Source organism: Pholcus phalangioides, unplaced genomic scaffold (genome assembly GCF_987345545.1).
Source record: "Pholcus phalangioides strain wild (caught in Gottingen) unplaced genomic scaffold, Ppha-v1.0 ptg000013l_1, whole genome shotgun sequence".
NCBI lineage: Eukaryota > Metazoa > Arthropoda > Arachnida > Araneae > Pholcidae > Pholcus > Pholcus phalangioides.
Window position 1 is genome coordinate 39,050,030 of NW_028301606.1, and position 18,867 is coordinate 39,068,896.

Genomic DNA, 18,867 nt, shown 5'->3' on the forward strand with positions numbered 1-18,867 from the left:
TCCCTGAGTTTGAACTTAATGACATTAAGATGTTTTAGTTTACTACAGGACTTGACAAATTTCATGTTGCCATGGTGACTAAAAAATTGGCAGAACCTAAAATTTTCTGTGTGTTTATTAACTTAAGTCTCTGTGCAACTAAAAATTTTTGTAAGTGGTTAACATAATGAGGTCAGTAAGCTCTGGGAGGAAAATGAAAAAAAATTATCAGTTTTTTAAAAAAAGTTTTGTCAAAAAAATGCTTGGCTCCCACAAAAATTTACTGGTGCCTTTTTTTATTAATTAGTTAAGCCCTGGTTTACTATGTTATTTTCCCTGTATTGTCTTTAAAACCTCAAGTATATAAACTCTCATTTCTGCTTAACATTAATTACAGTACTCTAGTCACTAGTCTAGTGTGTGTTCATATAGAAAAACCATGTGTTAGGGTTACAAAGATGAATTACAGTTCAAAAACTATTCTGGTGGTTCATTGTTTCTCAAAAACTGAATCATCCAATCAAAGTAACTATTCATACAAAAATCCAGGACCAAGATATTCATTCACAACAATTTTTTTATTTACAAAATCAAGAAGTACATTTGTAAGAGGCAACAGAACTTGGACAATTTCAACATTCACTGGATAAACAAAATTTTCCTCTCGTCTCTGTTAACGACGGGAAGAAGAAAAAAAAAATAAACATCTTCCTTTTCATTAATATCAGATGTTTGATAGTCCAAATCCGCTATTGACAAAATAAGTCTGTAGATAAAATTAGCATTACACCATTTGCTGATAAGAAAGCAGTCATTCATATAACTTAAGATTTTTTTTAAATTCCAAATAAAGAAAACTTCAAATGTACAAATATTTTGTTTTAAACACACATAAGTACAACACTGTTCACAAAAGAATAAATTAACTGCATACTATGTAAAAACAAAAGATTTTCAATTTGTACAAGAAAGCACATTTCAAAAAAAAAAAAATCTGTTAATAGCCTGAGTCTAGATATAATAGACTAGCCTTTTTTTCAATTACATTTCCTTGCTATTTTTGTAATCCAACTCTTTCCATGTATAAAAAAATATCACCGAGTGCACATAAATATCTCTACATGTTTTTAGATACCTATAAGGCACCTTTTTTATTCTCTGAAAGGAATTTCGAGTTTGAAAATCTAATATTTCTCATATATATTAATAATTTTACAGGCACTTTAATGGAATATTGAAGGCATTTCTCTATAATATAGAAGTAAGTTTACTAAATTTATTTTAAAAAATATATATTTTTTCCAAAGATACAACAAAAAAAAGATAAATGTATGAGATCAAAGTTAGTATAAAAATATGACATCTTTTCTATAGTCTCACACCAGTAACTCGTTTAAACACAACGGGAAGAATATGTTCGGAAGATATATTCACTCTTTTTTCAGTTTATTTTGTACTTAAGTGTTCATTGGTAAAACATGATTGCTTATATGAAGGTACCTTTAGTTACAGAACCATAAAATATGACGAACACTGTTAGCATCAACTTGCATAACGCATCTGAGCTTTTGTGTGTCAAAAACTCTCATAAGTTTCAGGCTCATAAATCCGATTTAATTGCTGATTGGAGTGTTTTCAGCATGTATCATAAATAATTTAAATTACTCTTAACTGGAAGTACTACTTTATACCACAAATTTCAAGACACATTTTCACTTCATAGAGTTATGGTATGGTAAAAAATTGACTTTTTTTATTTCAGAAGCTTTTTTTTTTTAAAATTTCAGTAATATTTCATGCTTTTTAAAATTTTTCAACAACAAAAGATATTTATAGCAATGTGTGCTAAATTCATAAAACAAGAGTCAAGAGGATATAATGCTATAACCTTCATATAAATGAGTGTTTCTCTGGAAATCAATAAAATAGTGTTTGAATGTTACTCAACAAAGAGGGAATGAATGCAATGGAAGCTGTACTTGTGTCGTGGATGCTTATGAGCCGAAACAAAAAATTAATAAGCTATAAATATGTATTTTTTTTTTCATTACTCATTTTTTCATCGAGCTCATTTAAGGTTCGAGGGGAAAAATGACTTTACAGCAAATAAGATTTTGTGGAAAAACGAGTTTGGATTATAATGGTTCCCCCAGTGTACCGAAACTTTATCGTTATTTTTTACGGCTTTAAATTCGTTCTACCCCAAAAATGAATGCATGTGGGGCTAGTATTCCTTGAAAGCTACAAGATGGCACTGCAATCTCATTTTGGAAAAAATTGCTGTAAAGCCGTTTTTTTTTCCTGGGGCCCTACATTTATGTGTCAGTAAGAAATTACACAAAAATTGGACCATTACTTGGAGGCATTTTTCAAATTGTGAATGACTGGAATGAAGATGATAGAAGTATAATCACTGTATTAGTTATAGTTAGTACATGACTATTATGTAATGATGTAACACTTAAAAACGTTCATTCACACACATCTTTTTATCACATTCTCAAATTTCAAAACTTTTTGCTTGTGTTCAATCTAAATTTAAGCTTTAAAAAATTATTATCAAACATGCAATGCGTCTACGTATTACTCAGCACTTAAACTACAAAAATAACCTGCCTCGATACTTAATTAAACCAATCAAAATAGTGACGGAGCCCCCTCCCCCGAAGTTCATAATTCAAAAACAACGCAAACAAAATTAAAATACTCACTGGTTTCAATGTCATTTTACATAACTAACAACTTCGTTTGTAGGAACTTCCCTCTCACAGAAACTTGGTTCCTGGAAGATTTTTTTCTTCACACAATATACCATGTTGACGAATAGAAAGGCTGGTTGTTGGTTTTTTGTATTCACAATAAGGCATAACATTATCATGTTGACAATAATAACAACACAAGCACTGAGTTCGAATGTCACAGGCTACATAACTAATACATCAAAATAGTATATTATGATGTAAAAAAAACAATAACTGGCAGGGAGATGAAAAAAAAATGCCACAAATCTCTTTTAATTTTCATTGAAAATTTCAGAAAACGATGGCAACACGCTCATCTTTGATGATTTCTTCGGAGAAAATAATGCTTTTGGTGACTTTGAGTCCTTCGAATTCAGCTACCATCATGTCAACGCTCTTCCGACCGACTGGATTTGTCTTCTTAGTCGGCTGATCCAATGCTTTGGATGACTCGTGGTGTGCGGCACCATGGTTCTGCGAGACGTTCTCCTTGTTCTTGATTTTGCTGATGCACTTCACATCTATTGGGATCATATCAACAGGCTTCTTCTCGGTCCTGATTGTCACCAAGTTCGGCTGGTCCTTCAGTGCTGGTGGAGACATGCAACGGTCATTGTTGTCATTGGTTGGTCTGGCGTTGTTGCTGTTATTCTCCTTGTATGGTGGTGATCGGATTCCCTGAGGGGTTAGGGTGATTTCTATGCGGTGGATGGTAGGTGCTTCTTCCTGGCTCAGCCACGGATGAGAAAGGCATTCTTTAGCAGTCATGCGTTCACTACAGGCAGAAACAAAATAAGCCATTAACTAAAGATCACATAAATAATCATAATCTGTATCAGAAAAATCCGACTGAAATTTATCAGTTCGTAATAACATTTCTATCATCAAGTCTGTTATTTATAGTGTATAGCACAGTGGTGTTTGACTAAAATTAGTTTCATAATTTCGAGAAACAGAAATATGAAACAATTTTTTTTTATCACTACTAAACTGTTCATATATATTTTGTATATTCCTATGAGAAATTTTTAATGAATTGGGAGTGTATGTGGAGTGTAATGTGTATGCGTTGTTCGTGGTTACTGCCATCCAACTTTCATATTAGAAGTGAAAATGGCAGACACTTGAAATTTTGTGTTTACGTGAGTGTCTTGTTGAAGGTCTGCCTGAGACTTTCAAATGGGGGAGACCGGTTCGCGTCTGCCAATGACCACTGTGCCAAGTGCATAAGTGGGTTCAAAACTGGTTCTTCACTATGCAAACAACTTTTGGACTGAAAAATTTCAGTTTAGAATCATTGACAGAATGTACTGCCTACTGTAACAATTTATGAAACAACACATTTTACCAGCATTGAAACTCAATAGAGGGAACTTCGTCATTCAATAAAACTTTTTAAGCCCCAAAAAAAAATTAATCGACTTTTAAGTCAATATTAAGTCTGTAACTTAATATCTCTTACATCCCAATGTACGTATATTGACTTATATCTCGCTCGGGCAACCTAATGTCCGGTCAAAATTTCCATGAAGGAGGAAAAAAAGAACACTCTATACACAGCAAAGGGAGGAAAATCCGCAAATGAACGTGAAGAGTGATCTCTCTGACACACACTGATCAAACAGATACGTTTCCCCACAATAACAGCTTAATCCTTACACAAGGTCAACACAGAAAATTAGCTGATGGATAATATACAGAAGGGAACTTTGCCCAGCTGTGTTTCGGTGTAGAATATTCTTGAGCACAGCTGCTTGTGACAACAAAACTCAGAGACTACAGAGTTCTTTTTCCTTTCGTCCAAGTCAAGTTCTAAATCACATTGAAAATCCTTTTCCAAATATTCCCATCGTTTAATTACGCGCGAGCACCTCAGCGAATCGCACAAGAGTGATTGATGCTTGCGCTGATTATGTACTTGCAGGTATGATTGATCAACGCCTCGATTATGAATGCGATTTGGCATGCATTTGAAGAATGTATCATTTTAGCATGCCTCAGAATTACTATATCTGTGCTGTTCTGATGAGTACTTGTGACTGGAAAAAAGTTGAAAAACCCCTGCCCTTTTCCTGCTTAGTACGAGTTATTTTTGTGACATATAATTTCGACTCTTTCCCCCCCCCCCCCCCAACTATGTAGAAGAGATTTCCCGTTTAAAGCGTTTCCAGTTTACAATTTTTTCATGGCTTTTTCGTTATAAACGAGATCCATTGTATATTAAAACAATGATTAGTTATATACCTCGGATTTCTGACCAGCAGCCTCTGTATGAAGTCCTTGGCAGTGTTGGAGACAGTCTCAAAGAGATCCGGAGGAAACTCCAGCGTACCACGGGTGATGTTGCAGAACGTCTCTTGTTTCGTGTCGCCGCCGAACGGTGAGTGACCAGACAGAAGTACATAAGTCAATATTCCTATGCTCCTGTGCAAAATAAACATCAAACGCATTAGTGAAGCTACAGACTAGCGGAGAAACATAACTCCTGACATACACTAGTGGTAACGAAACGCTCAAATTCTTGTCTATAACACTGACAATACTAAATTATGAGGGAGTCCCAAACTAATCGAAACCTGCTCTCATTCAGCAGGGTTAAACATTATTTTGTTTTTGTAAACATTTAATTACAGTTATCCTTACGTGTTGGACGAGTGCTGCAGACCTAAGTCCGTTTGAACAGATTCATTTTAGGAATTTTGTAAAACACGGAACCCAAAAATGTGTGGGGCACTTCCTTAAAAAATGTCTTCAAGTGATTAATTAAACTTAAAATCGGAATGAAATGAAATAGAATGGGTTAAATCGGAATGAAAAAAAAACATGGGGAGGGGTGGGGGCTCGTATATTATCTGCCTTTCTTAATCTGAAAATACAATTACATCGGGTTCTTAACCTGGTGCCCACAATCCATAGGCGTATGAGATAGCGAAAACCCGCATGAGCAAGACCGTCTCAACGTAAGGGCACTAACCGCGAGCCCTTGGTTTGCGAGTTGCCCTATGATATTTAATTGTAATTACAATCAATTGTGGCTAGCTTGTAGGGGAATCCAATTTAAAATCCGTAGAGGAATGTGTACTCTTAAGTAGTAGGGAACCCAATGGTTGATGGGCCTCCGCATGTGTGGGGTGAGTCCTTTCTCTCTCATTCTCTTCACATAGTACTTTTCTTTCCGGATTAGAGGGTTCCGGTGTATTTTATAATTAGCAATTTCGTTGGAAGTCGAGACGACATAACAAGGTTAGAAAATGAAACTGCTTCGTCCTCGATTTGAAACCTCCTCTTCGATTCAATTGACTTGAGAAGAAAACAAAGAGGACCAGATCTCGAGACCCTCATTAGAACAACTAGGAAATGAGCAAACGCCCGCTTTTAACTCGTCCTTTGATCTCTCATCCAGCGACTTAAAAAAAGACAACAAAAGTATTCACGCATTACAATATATACTCGTAGGTGGGTGAGGGATTCGTTTGTTCCACCTTTTAACGACCTAAAAATAAGAACAGAAATCGGGCTAAAAAGCAATTCTCTTGTTCTTCGCACTTTTTTTTAATTACTTTCTACGAATTACTTTCTGTTGAATGAAAGATCTATTTCCGTATTTGAGCTTTTTTGAATGGCAGCCACCCCCGTCGTTTTGAGAGGACGTCATCCTCTTTATTGTGTCTTTTCTTTCTCTTCACTTGCACTTTGCGTTTTTCTCGAAGGTTCTTAAACCCTTAGCACGCGATGCATTTACTGAAGCCACCATCTAAATCGAGCTCATATCTCATGCGTGAAAACTGGGTAGTTCCTACAGAAAGATTACGTAAAAAACATCTTCCACGCGTTATTCCCTTTCTATTAGATATTCTTTCCGTATGGGAGTCCTACTAGATCATATGCACGGGGAAAACAAACATTCATTGGAAACGTTTAGCATTCATAAATTTGGCAATTTAGAGATCTATATACATTTTTTTATAAAAAATAATTATTCACAGCCCGCGAGGTGATTTTGTGCTGCTCCCGTTAGGTAAAAATAAATTATTTAAATTAAAATGAATAATTTACAAGGTGTTAAATCAAATTTTTTTTGTGATCACTATTTGAGCTATCATCGTTCCAACAGCCGAAAATTACTTACTTTCATTATTATTAGTAACGAAAATAATTTATTATGTTATCCCCATACCACACAAATTGCTCGTGAATCTTGGCACATGGACAACTTTTTTTCCTATTTTTTCTACAGTTTCTTTAGCAAACTGCCTATCTTGCCAAAATAATAATTGAAGAAAAAAATCGGAAGAAATGTTTCATTTTTTAAAAATTCAAGCCATGAATAGATTTTATGGAATAATTTGCAGAAGGAACTAATTTGCGATGCATTGCATCTGGCTGGGAACCTAACCAGATAAAATGCCCTGCGTAAAAGTATAGCGACTAAATTGCTCGTATTATTTATGGCGTTTTATAAATATGCGATTTTTTTTTGTCTGGGTCTCAATGTACGCACCAGTACATTGAGACCGGCTTATACACCAGTGACACCCGTAATGCGGCCCGCAACGCTACAGTTGACCGTTATGTTGACCCGCTTGAACATAAAGAATTTGGCCACCCCTGATTCACAGTATATCCTAGACTGGCGTTGTCGCTGTCGATGCGCTATTTAGATTCCCCCATTGGCGATATCCTATTATAGTAATGAAACGCACAGATACAGTAGCCACCGCTTGTAAGAATCACTGATTATAAGAATCGACCGTTTATAATAATAATCGTTTATATATATAATAATGAGACCCATATTTTTTATGGGCATCTTTTCTCAGCCAAAAACCTCGTTGGTCATTTTGCCTGTTGTGGCCTTGTATTTGTATACGGATCAAATCGGCAGAACGGAAACCAAACGTTATTTTAACGTAGAAAAATCATCGGTTATAAGAATCAAATTTTCGTTTTTAAGAATCAAAACTTTTTTCCTCCAAAACTCACCGTTTATCTCGGCAGTGGAAACATAAAATATTTTTTTATTCGCAAGATTATTTTTTAAGGCCCACTTATTGTTGTCACTCTTACCTTTGTAATGATCATCCTATAGTGAATGCTCCAGGGTCGTCTTAAAAGCATCGTGCCCCTTCCCCCGAGGTCAAGCGAATTTTCTGAGGCTCCATCTGGCTAAAAATGTTTTCCTACAAATTTACATGCTTACTTTCAAAAAATTTCAACCAGATCTTATTTTTGTGGAGCCCTCCCCCTTCTCTTGGGCCCAAGCGTTAAGACGGCACTGCCCCCTCCCAAACAATGAGGATTGCAGCTTTGTAGTTAAGTAAGCTTCCATGAGTGATAGACAAGACCGCAATTGAGGGCAGATGGGACTGGGGCGGGGGGGGGGCAAATTCACTTTTTACTGCTCCTTGTACATTATAACGATCGCAAAATTGGTGCTTACGCCCGCTGTAGTACCTAGTTGCGTCCCTGATGACAGAACTTATCACCAAGAGGTTTATGTTAGAAAAATGTAGCATCCTACCACCCCCCGGACCATTATTGCTCATTCGGGGAAACATTGATGAGTTATGCGCTCGGACAATTAATTATACAGTCTTAGTACGGTTTTCGTCATCATTTCAACATTTTCGTCAGTCCATAATCTACATTAACAACGAACGATGTTTAAGAATAACGATATGTTATGGATATTCAAACTTAGTTTCAAGAATTAAAATTTTATGTTACTAAGAAATTAATGAGGCTTTATTTAATTTTTGTTTTTTTTCAAAAACATCTTGGCTTAAGGTTCCCCCCACACTCCTTATACTCCAGTGGTAACTATAAAGAAACAGAAAAAAAAACTCCGGTTATAAGAATCAAAATGACTGAACCAAATGTGTTTCTTATAAGCGGCTGCTACTCTAATTTAATCAGCTGTTGGCCGACGAATTGCCGATAGCTGGCTCAATATTCCATTTGGACGCCTTTTATATAAAAGCAACCAAGCGCCATTTTTAACATTTTTGAGATATACCGAGACATCTGAACTATTGAAAAAAAAAGAGGTGGGATTTTTTTATTTAAATAGAACCAAGTAACATATACTAGTCGGTGATGCTCTTAAACCAACTATCACACTAAAGAGATAACTGAATCGAAGGTAACTTTCAATAGCCTTTTCTCAGTTTTGATTTAATGGCGATTGGTTCCTTTTATATAAAAGCCGTCCATTTTCGTGTCGATGAAATATGGTCAGCCTATGCAGTGACTATTATGATTTTAATAATTTTTTTATGACAAATTATAAGCGCATTTTCCATGAATTCATCTAATCTTTTCCTTCATTTGGCTACAAATTTTTCCATCTGCTCATGTAATGCTAGCGAAAACCCTGGTCTAAATTGTAAGTAAATAATAAGAAATCAACATTTAAATGATAGCATAATAGAGTGTCTGTTCATATAAACAAAACAATTTCAACACTTACCACATGTCTGTTGGAAGACTAATTGGCTCGTAATGCAATATCTCCGGTGCTGTTGTGGTAAAAGAAAAGGATGAACTATCAAGTCGGGGAAAAAGCATCCACAATTTGATGAATAAAAAATACGTACAAATTCAAGTCATCCATATACGTTATAAGAGGCGACATGAAGAAAGCATTGTGGGGAGAGAGCTAAAAGTTGCCGATCGTCCCGTGACTACGGTACTCACGCCAGAGGCGTATTTGAAAGGGGAAAGGGGCATAGCTCATGGTGGCAAATTTGAGGAATGTGTGATCAGGAAAATTAGTAGAATAGAATAGAAGGGCGGTAACACCGTAAATCCGCTTCTCCCTAGAGAGAGAGAGTTTGCAAGCACTAAAACAATTTTTCCTATTTTTCGTTGCAAACCCCACAAGTAAAATACAAAATTTTTTGCTTTTAAAATTTGCATATAAAAAAAATTGAAGTAATAAATTACAATTCACGAGTTGATTGTGTATTAAATGTCACATTATATAATGCAATGATAGTGAATGTGGAAAATGACCCCGCGAACCCCTTACGGCCCCCCTATCGGCTAAACGGGCTTTGCGAGGATTTAACGAGCTCTGCTCTGGGCGGCAAATTTGAGAAATGAGTGGTCAAGAAAATTAGACGAGAAAGGAGAAGGACGGCGAAACCATAAATCCGCCTGTGACTTGTGCGCATGCATACACAGGAGGTGGGGACGCGTGCGTTGCATATGTTACTGCCAAAGCCTGAAATTGGCAAATTCGTTAAGTGGCTGGCCAGATAGCGAATTGGCCAATTTCGTTGTAAATTGAATGGGCCAATACCCGAAAGTCGGGCTTTGGTCAGCCAGTTCGTGAAGTGGCTGGGGATCTCTGGCCGAAGTCCGATAACAAAAGATATGATTCGGGGTCATCGCCAAATCTGATTTACGGATTTACCTAAATACCCTTAGGAGTGGGAGAGGAGTTGATGCATAATCGCCACGTTTAAGTATTTTTTCGTGATAATTATGGCCACGTTAGATATAGTAACCCATCATATCGCGGTTACGATGCGGTAACGATTTTTTTTCTCAAAATTTGACAGAAAAAAATGTTTATATTATTATTTTCATTTTTTCTCCCAAATTTCTTTTTTTTCCTCTCGTAAAACATAGAGCTTAATACACTACAGCTACTACATATAGCCAGCCATGTACCGCGCATTAGCAATGAAAAAAAATGGACTTGGCGTCCACATCAGCACATCGAACTTTGACCAGGGAATCTCCGGCCACTTCACGAATTGGCCGGCCAAAGCTGGAATCATTTATGAAAATCGGCCAAAACTCTCTGCCATTTCGCGAATTGGCCGCACTTCGGGCTTTAGCAGTAACACATATAATAATGAATCATATTGGCTGGGGGGGGGGGGGGCTCCAATAGCTCCGAGCCCTCGGGTTCCGGTACCCTTCCGTCAAGTTCTTAAATCGAGGTATTCGCGTCAATAGAAGCTAATAAAAATCACTCACCGACATAATCGGGTGTCCCAAGGATTTCTCGGATCTCAATGCCCTTAGTGATATGCTTCGAGATGCCGAAATCGCACAGTTTGACTTCGCAATCCGGGAACGGTTTGGTCAGCAGCAAATTCTGAGGCTAAAAACAAAAAGGAAAATATGCACACTTTAAAAAAAAAATTGCATTTTTATCAATCCATATTGAAATTTCATAAACTATTACCACGAATCATTGCATAAAAGATTTCCACGTGTACGATATAAATTGAAGAAATATTCCGAGATGAACAATGAGAGTGTGAGACATTTTGGGTCATCCGTGGAAAATAAATAGCTTTTACATTGAATGTATAATATTATAATAATAAAAAAGTAGAGTAGGCCTATATATAAATGAAACAATAAATATTACTACAAATATTTTCTCGTGTTAATACGTTTCTATCAATAACCTCAAGTTCTCTAGATATTCGAAGATACCATAAAAAACCATAAAAAATAAATAAAATTCCTTCCGTCACGAATTTCCACAGCAATAAAAGATATTGCCATTGTAGTCCCCGATAGTGGAAACATTATCTTAATTCCGTTTGATACTGCATATACCTTTTATTATGTCGATATTTCTTCTTTTTTATGTATATAGGTACGTCATATTTTTTTTTTTATCTTTTCATGTATTGAAATAAGAGTTTTCACTTTCTGCTTCATCTTTACTGTATGCGACCCAAAAAATCGAGCAGATTCGCGTCGCACGAACTAGAACGTGACTCTTTTTTAACTCTCTCTTGGACAACGGACAAGACTCATTGTTCTTCTCTTAAATGATGGACGGCCGCCATTTTCTTATCTTTTTTTTTTTTTTAATGTCAAATTATGTGGTCAGAGAGAGAGGGAAGGGGAAAAAAAATAGGACAGAAAGTGAAAACAAAGTGAAATACGGGGCAAAAACGTAATAAAAATGTTTTTTTTCTTCTCTGTTATGTATATAATCCATTGTCTTAAGGGGCTGTTCGGAAAACTTTCTCATCCCTTTCGTGAGAGATTTTTTTTTCCCCCACTGATGGTCATCGGGACAAAAAATAAAAAAAACCTAAATGATCATGAGCCGTATCTTCCGGGTCTAAACGTTTTAAGATGTACAACATGTATTCCATGCGAATAATTTGTCCCTTTCTTGAAAATGAACTTGTTATTCTTGAATACTTGTCCCTTATCTATTATTATGTCGACTGGATCAAAAGCTTGTCGACTGACAAAGAATGATTCTTCCTTTTCCCGTCATCATTCCAATGATGATGGTTTTTCCTCCTCCGATTTATTCTTTCGGGTGGGAAGTTTTCTCACTTGTATTAGAGAAGGTATCTCTTCAATATTTGCAATACATGATGGGAAATCATCACAGGAAAGTTGCTGAGGGTTATTGGTAGGTTAATTAACAAGAGAAACGAAGATATCGATATTTCTTTCGAATATAATATTCTGACTCAGGGGCTCTTGACCTTTTGTGCTTCATGGGCCCTTCGCGACAATGAGATGAAAGGCACGAACTTTTTGCAACAATCGGACGAAAACTGTGGACCTTTTTTCTGAAATAACGTGATCTCCACGTGTTCCCAAGGGATCAGCATGATCCGCCCAGGGAACTTGTTTAGTGTTAAGTTAGTAGACATCCATCCCGAACCGGGATTCGAACCCAGACCTGCACAGTCAGAAGCTAGTTCCCTAACCACTAGACTGTCAGGTGGCTGTCCTGCTCCTGCACCCTTTGTGACGATGATATAAAAGCCACGGGATATTTGCTAGTTCTCCCTCAGATTTCTCCATATGAGGACAATATAAAACAACACGAGATATTTCATAGTTATCCAGTATTTTCGAGGCGTGAATGCAAAAAAAAAATGTCACTCCACGAACAGTCACATATCTACAGCACAAAAATTATATGCATGGAAAATCACACGAAATTGTCGATTCTTAACTTCTTCTTCCACCAGACAGATGTTAGCACTGAACGCAGAACTAGTACAGCCAAGGGCTTAACCCTGTATCAAAGCGTCCTGTGTAGTCTAGGCGTCTTTGGCTGTACCCACAGACGAAAAATAAATCTACAGATAAGAGATGACTAAAGATGTATTGTCATCTCAAGCCCAAGGAGGTTGTAATCCCGATTGGAATTCATAGCTCCATGTCTTGAACACACACCCTGTCAGAGACAACATAATACCACTTTCTGGGAAGTTCCAATATTCGTTAGAAGCTCCATAGTATAGTCTCCCCGAAAAATAATAGTAAAAGAGTAGTAAGAGGGTCTCCCCCGAAAATTTTTGGTCGCTGGCTTTCCGAATTCGTTAAGATGGTTCTGAGTAGGAGCCACCCATTCATAGAAGGAATATTAATAGAGAAAATAGCCGCGAGATATTATTTTTTGTGAGTTATACAGTGTAAATACAAAAAGTTGTTTTTTGTATTGAAATTTACTACTCGAAATGCCAAGGACGTAACTCAATGATTCACGAACCCCCACTTTCATTTGCATTAGAAAAAAAAATTCTATCCAGCAGGTTCACACCCCGTCCATCCACCATGACTTGGCAAAAGCAACGGCAGCGCTCGGGTGGTCAACAGCAGTACTTTTGGCCCTTCTGTTACTCAAATTGTTCGTGCCTCGGTTTAATTGTCTATTTGAAGAGCCGAATTCCCCGCACTCGTTGTTCATATAAGGTGCGCCAAAAAAAATAAATAAAATCACTAATATAGGTTTATTCCTCTCTACTCCCCCGGAGGAATAAAGTGAGAAAAAACTGCGTATAACACATCCGCAATCCAGCGCTGCGTGTCGATTTTACAAGAGCACTGTAACTCCCCTGAGGGAACGAAAACACAACGTTCCAGAACGACAGGCAAATGTGTAATGAATGCATCCTCAGAAAAGACACGAGAAAGAAATCAAAGCAGCGGAGAACCTTTTACTAAATGATGTGGAAAGTTCAGGGACGTCTGCAAAACGAAATGGATTCAACACAACGTACCACAAAGACGTTAAATGCAACGTCCTTGTCTTTTCGAGATACAAAAAGGAAAAGAAAAAGTGTTAGAAAATGCAGGCACCAGACCGTGTTGTTGGAGAAGGGTGGTGATGATGATGGAAAAGAGTTAGGCATAAGCCTAGGCGAGATACAACAAAACAAAAAAAAAAGGTCCTTTCGCCTACATAACTGATGGCGTCACTGCCACTATAAGGAAGCGTTAATGGAAAAAAAAAGGCTTTTTTTCTTCTTTTTCTTGAATGCGAAGTCAACGGCCCCATTGCTTCATAACCCGATCTCTACCATTCTTGATCCTTCAACAGTCCAATCACAAAATCACTGTCGTAAGAAAACAGCAAATAGACTCCACTTGGACTCCGAAGCGGATATAAGCACTACTCGAACGCGATTGGGAAGAATATCCACCTCCATCCTCTTGCCTATGCCAATAACACAATTCTTTCACTTAACGGGGGAGGGTGTGGTCGATCTCCCCTATCGCCAACCCCCCTTCTGAATCCGCCTATGCTTAGACTATTTGGTGTATATAGAAATTCGGTAATGTTTTTAGTTAACAAAAATGCGAAACGGATGCAAGCAGTAAACTGGGATGTACAGGTTTTTATCAAACGGATTTCAGAAAATTGCTGCTGAATATCTGTGTATTTTGCCTTATAGGACCATAGAAATACTGTCCATGTTGCAGGTCAGTGTTTTCCAAACTTATTTCCATACTACGGTCCACCTTTCGGGGGGAGGAAAAAATCACATTCTCCCCTTACTCCAACGTTCTCATAGGACCCCAATGTCATAAACTTTGCTTCTATCACCCCTCTGATTGTTTCAAGCGTCTTCTAAAAGATAATATGGAGCACTATGGGAAAGACTGTTCTAAAGAACCCTTGAAGTTGTATCAAAGTTCCATCATAAAACCATTGAAGCAATGTCCAAGTTCTACGGAAACCCTGACGCAATATCCAAGTTCTAAAAACCCCTTGAAGAAATATCCAAATTCTAAAAACCCTTGAAGCAATATTCAAGTTTTCGAGAATCACTGAAATTATATCAATATTCTGTGAGACCGATGAAATTACAGTCGGCGCTCGTTATAACGACCGTGCATGAAATGAGATCGATGGGTACATCAAGTCCCTGATGTTTTTCGACTCATCTCATGTTCTTTGACACTGAATATAACGACCAACAAAGACCATTCGATCCAATACAACGTCCGAACTCAGCTCAGCCCCAAATCTTTTTTTTTTTCACAAAGAAATAGACAGAATCCATCCTTGACCTTTGATTTTTGAGAATTCGGTGCATAAGTGTATATGTACGTGTGCAAAATTAATTATTACAATTTTATTATTATTTTGTAACCTGGTCCATTTTCATTGCAACTGCTTACATTTTAATAAAATTAAGATAATTTTTTACTCCGCCTTTTACGAACTTTCGATATAACGTCCTCTGACGTCCATGTGCGTCCTGTTTAGTAAGGACTATTTATAGAAAGAGGAAAGAGAGGAGGTACTCTTCGTATATGAACGTCACTGATTACCTTGAGGTCCAAGTGGGCGATGCGATGCTCATGTAAGAAAGCCACCCCATTCATGATCTGCCTCATCAGTCGAGCTGCATCTCTCTCCGGAACGACTTCTTCGTCATCCAGGACACGTTGCAATTCACCACCGGGTACCCTGCAAATACAAATAAAGACATTCGTTAAAAGCATTACATATTTATTCGCGTCAGTGTCCGTAAGTACGTATATACCGTAAGGTTAACAAGAAAAGAATTACCAATGCGATGAATCATACAATCGATGCGAAAGAATCATACAATTTAATTTAGTCCGGGAGTGGTCAAGGTTTTGATAAGCGTGGGCCCACTTGGTGGATTTTTTTTTAGCTATTCGTGGGTCACAATGAAATTTATTCGTGACCCTTTGTTGAGTAGTAATAGTAGTGATGCCAGCGGCTAAGGGATTGTGGGGGGGTCACTGGGTCTTTGCATCCATCGGTCTCCTCCACCGTGGCTCGTGTCCGTCTGGACGAACTGCTTGCACATCTTCTAAGCAAACAGAACCCCAGTCGGACCTACATACACACATCTGCACAATGAGAAATTTAATAGTGCAAGCTTTCTAATTGAACACTCAGCAATGACAACTTAAAATAATAAAGATCAGTGGCGTCTTAAAAAGCGAACGAACGGAATCCGATCCCATCGTCTCAAGTCAAACAGGAACGTCTAGTTAAGGCGCCTATAAAATAGAGCGGACTCATCGTACTCAATCTTTGAATAAAAAATTTGTTTGTCTCTTCAAGTGACTTCTAATCGTTGAAAAAAAAGAGCAGGACGGAAGAACATCGATTTTGATAATAGCGATAATATGGCGGCTGCGTCAACCAAGGATTTCAAGGAGCTCTAGGGGTAATTGAAAAAATCTGAGTTTTTTAAATATTTTTGTTTTCTTTCTTCAATATTTCTTTAATTTTGTGAGTGACAATTGTATTCAGTGTTTTACCACGGAAAGAGCAATTTTACAGAAGGAGTTAAAAGTTGGAAAAAGAGTCCCAAAATGTTCAAGGAGCCTACGACATGCCCATTGTCAGGATTAACTCAAGGTCGGAGAATCTAGAATTGTGTGGATCAGTCACCAGTATTATCATTCATACTTTTTTCCCCTTTAAGACAAATAATATCAAGTGTAGCCTCACGGGCCAAGAGTTGATCATATCAGATTTAGTCAACGAATCCTTTCTTCACATGTTAAATATTAAATGGCGGCACAAAAGCGTATCGCTAACATATTAAAAAAAAATCAATTTAATATTTACTTTAACATGAAAAAAAGTCGACACACAAATCAGTCTTCATCATAACAAAGCCAATAACTGACAAGTAGGCCGTTGAGCAAAATTCGTCATAATGGCATCAGGCCTTGCTCGAGGCAACAAACAAACAAACGGGGGCTCAAATCATTACACGATAAATCGAATTAAGGGGATTTTCGACAAAAAAAAAAGCCAAACGATAACATTTTTGTAAACGTATAATGTTTGTGTGTGTGTGTGTGTAAAAAAAAAATCAGTGATGCGTGAAATTTTAGTTAAAAAGTAGAAAGCACGACATCTATCGATGGATCTAAGAACATTCGACTAAGCACAAAGAGGTCCATCGACCGAAAAATAACACAAATCCATCAGAATCAAACTAGCACTGATTGCTTTAAATCCGAGTGGGGGGGGGGGGGACATGATTCTCTTCGTACACGTGATCGATTAAACAAAATCCATCGTTGCATCTTTTCTTTTTGATGGAAACTCATTTCCCAGAAATTGCAAAAAATAATTGCATTGCTCGTTTGAACGTCCTCATTACAAGTGCATTTGATTCGTCCACCCCAACAAATATATGGATTCAGAGCAGGTGGTCCGTAGAGGAGCTTTGACATCTGAATTTTTATGTTTATTATAGAGCAGTTTTCTGCGTATAAACCACGGATTACCTAATTCTTAGTAGTTATAGCATATGGTTACTATGGTAATTATACCATAAATGCTCAACCCACGGACCGAATGTGACCCTCGGACTCATCTGATGTGGCCCGCGATCTCAAACATATGAGTAATTTTGTAAAAAAATGTTCAAAAAACATCTTCGCATCACTTAATTGTCCCGTGACACATTCCTAGATCCTCTAAGCAGTATATTTACAGATCACTCAGGCCGATTACGGCACATTTTCAGTCAACTTGAGTAGCCTAAGGCACAGTTCCACAGCACATAAATGCTCTGTGGCATATTTTCAGGTCATTTAAGGGACCGCGGCTCAAGAGCGCTTCAGCGACCTGCGGTGCATTACAGATCACTTGAGTGACCTACAGCAAAGTTCCAGATCACTTGAGTGACCTACAGCGCAGTTTTGGATCGCTATTTAGCCGGCATGAACCCTGCCTTATAGATCGCCGCAGCACAGTTCCAGAGCACTTAAATGACCCGCGGTGCTGTTCTAGATCAGTGTTTCTCAACCTTTCTGAACCCAAGGACCAGTAAAATGGCTGAAACAATTCGACGGACCACTTGCGTCCCGTATTACGGGACATTTCTGTATTTTTAGTGGTTTTGAATTTCTTTCATACATTTGTCCCGTTTTGTTCACTGTTTTTTCACTTTTGACATATTTCTAGAAATAGCCTTAAAAATAGAATACTTGATATTTTGAAAGTACGAACATACCTATTAATTCACTAAATTCCACCTGCGGCAGAAAAACCGATGTTATAAAAATACAGTGGAACCCCCCCCCCCCAAATGCGGTCACCCTTTTTTACGGCCAAATAATATATTCCTTTTTGTATAACAGAAGTATTCATTTCAAATCTCTGATCAACGGCCACCCCTCTTTTACGAACGAATTTTTGAACGCAAAAGAGGGGTTTTATTAACAATATTTATTTTAAAAAAGTGTGTGTGTGATCACGCTTAAATAAACTTTCAAAAATATGCACTTATTCTGAAAATTATTCGATTTTATGCATTTATATGCATTAATGCTAAAAAAGGCCAAAATATGCTAAAAAAGCCATATAATCCGGACTCTAGTGATTAATATGCATGAAATTTTTGAGCGTTAAATGTCCGGAACGTAGAATGTTTTGGAAATCCCTGCACTAATGAATTGTCATTTGAATTAGTGTTGAGATATCATTGCTATTTTATGATTTCCGTGCAAACCTTTAGACAAAGCTTATCGGACCACTCGGATTATATTCGAATTTAGTCATTTTCGTGACCATTTCAGGAAGTGTTTTCTCCTTTTTAAGAACTTTCCCAAGAAAGTCTAACAGTTTGTTTTTCGAGAGAAGTTACGTTTTCTGTTAATTTCCGATGAGAGTAGGATTGTGTCGTTACTGATAAGGTCTTGTTTTCGGTTTTTGCTGAAAAATGACGCTTTAACCATTTATTCAATTGAAGGCACTAGTTTCCGAAAAAGAAAAGTAGAATCATTCATCTAAAGTGTGCTTGCTATTGCATATTGCGCAGTCCCGGGGCCCACACGATGTTTTTCGCGATCCGACCTGCCATTGTCCACAAGTAGGCGTTCGAATCTCGTAGCCGTATTCGGACTTACA

The 18,867-nt window shown here is 37.4% G+C and overlaps 1 protein-coding gene across 1 annotated transcript in view; it reads right to left on the reverse strand.

The window, feature by feature from the left end:
- Nucleotides 1–538: 538 nt before the first annotated feature.
- LOC149079094 (serine/threonine-protein kinase 17A-like) overlaps nucleotides 539–18,867 on the reverse strand; it is a 144,629-nt gene continuing 126,300 nt past the window's right edge. Inside the window, exons 4-8 of the mRNA XM_089241390.1 lie at nucleotides 15,288–15,426; nucleotides 10,710–10,836; nucleotides 9,190–9,238; nucleotides 4,965–5,144; nucleotides 539–3,495 (exon numbers count right to left, since the gene is read on the reverse strand). Of these exons, the coding sequence (XP_089097516.1) occupies nucleotides 3,012–3,495; nucleotides 4,965–5,144; nucleotides 9,190–9,238; nucleotides 10,710–10,836; nucleotides 15,288–15,426 (979 nt within the window). The 3' untranslated portion in view covers nucleotides 539–3,011. The remainder of the gene's footprint in view (nucleotides 3,496–4,964; nucleotides 5,145–9,189; nucleotides 9,239–10,709; nucleotides 10,837–15,287; nucleotides 15,427–18,867) is intronic.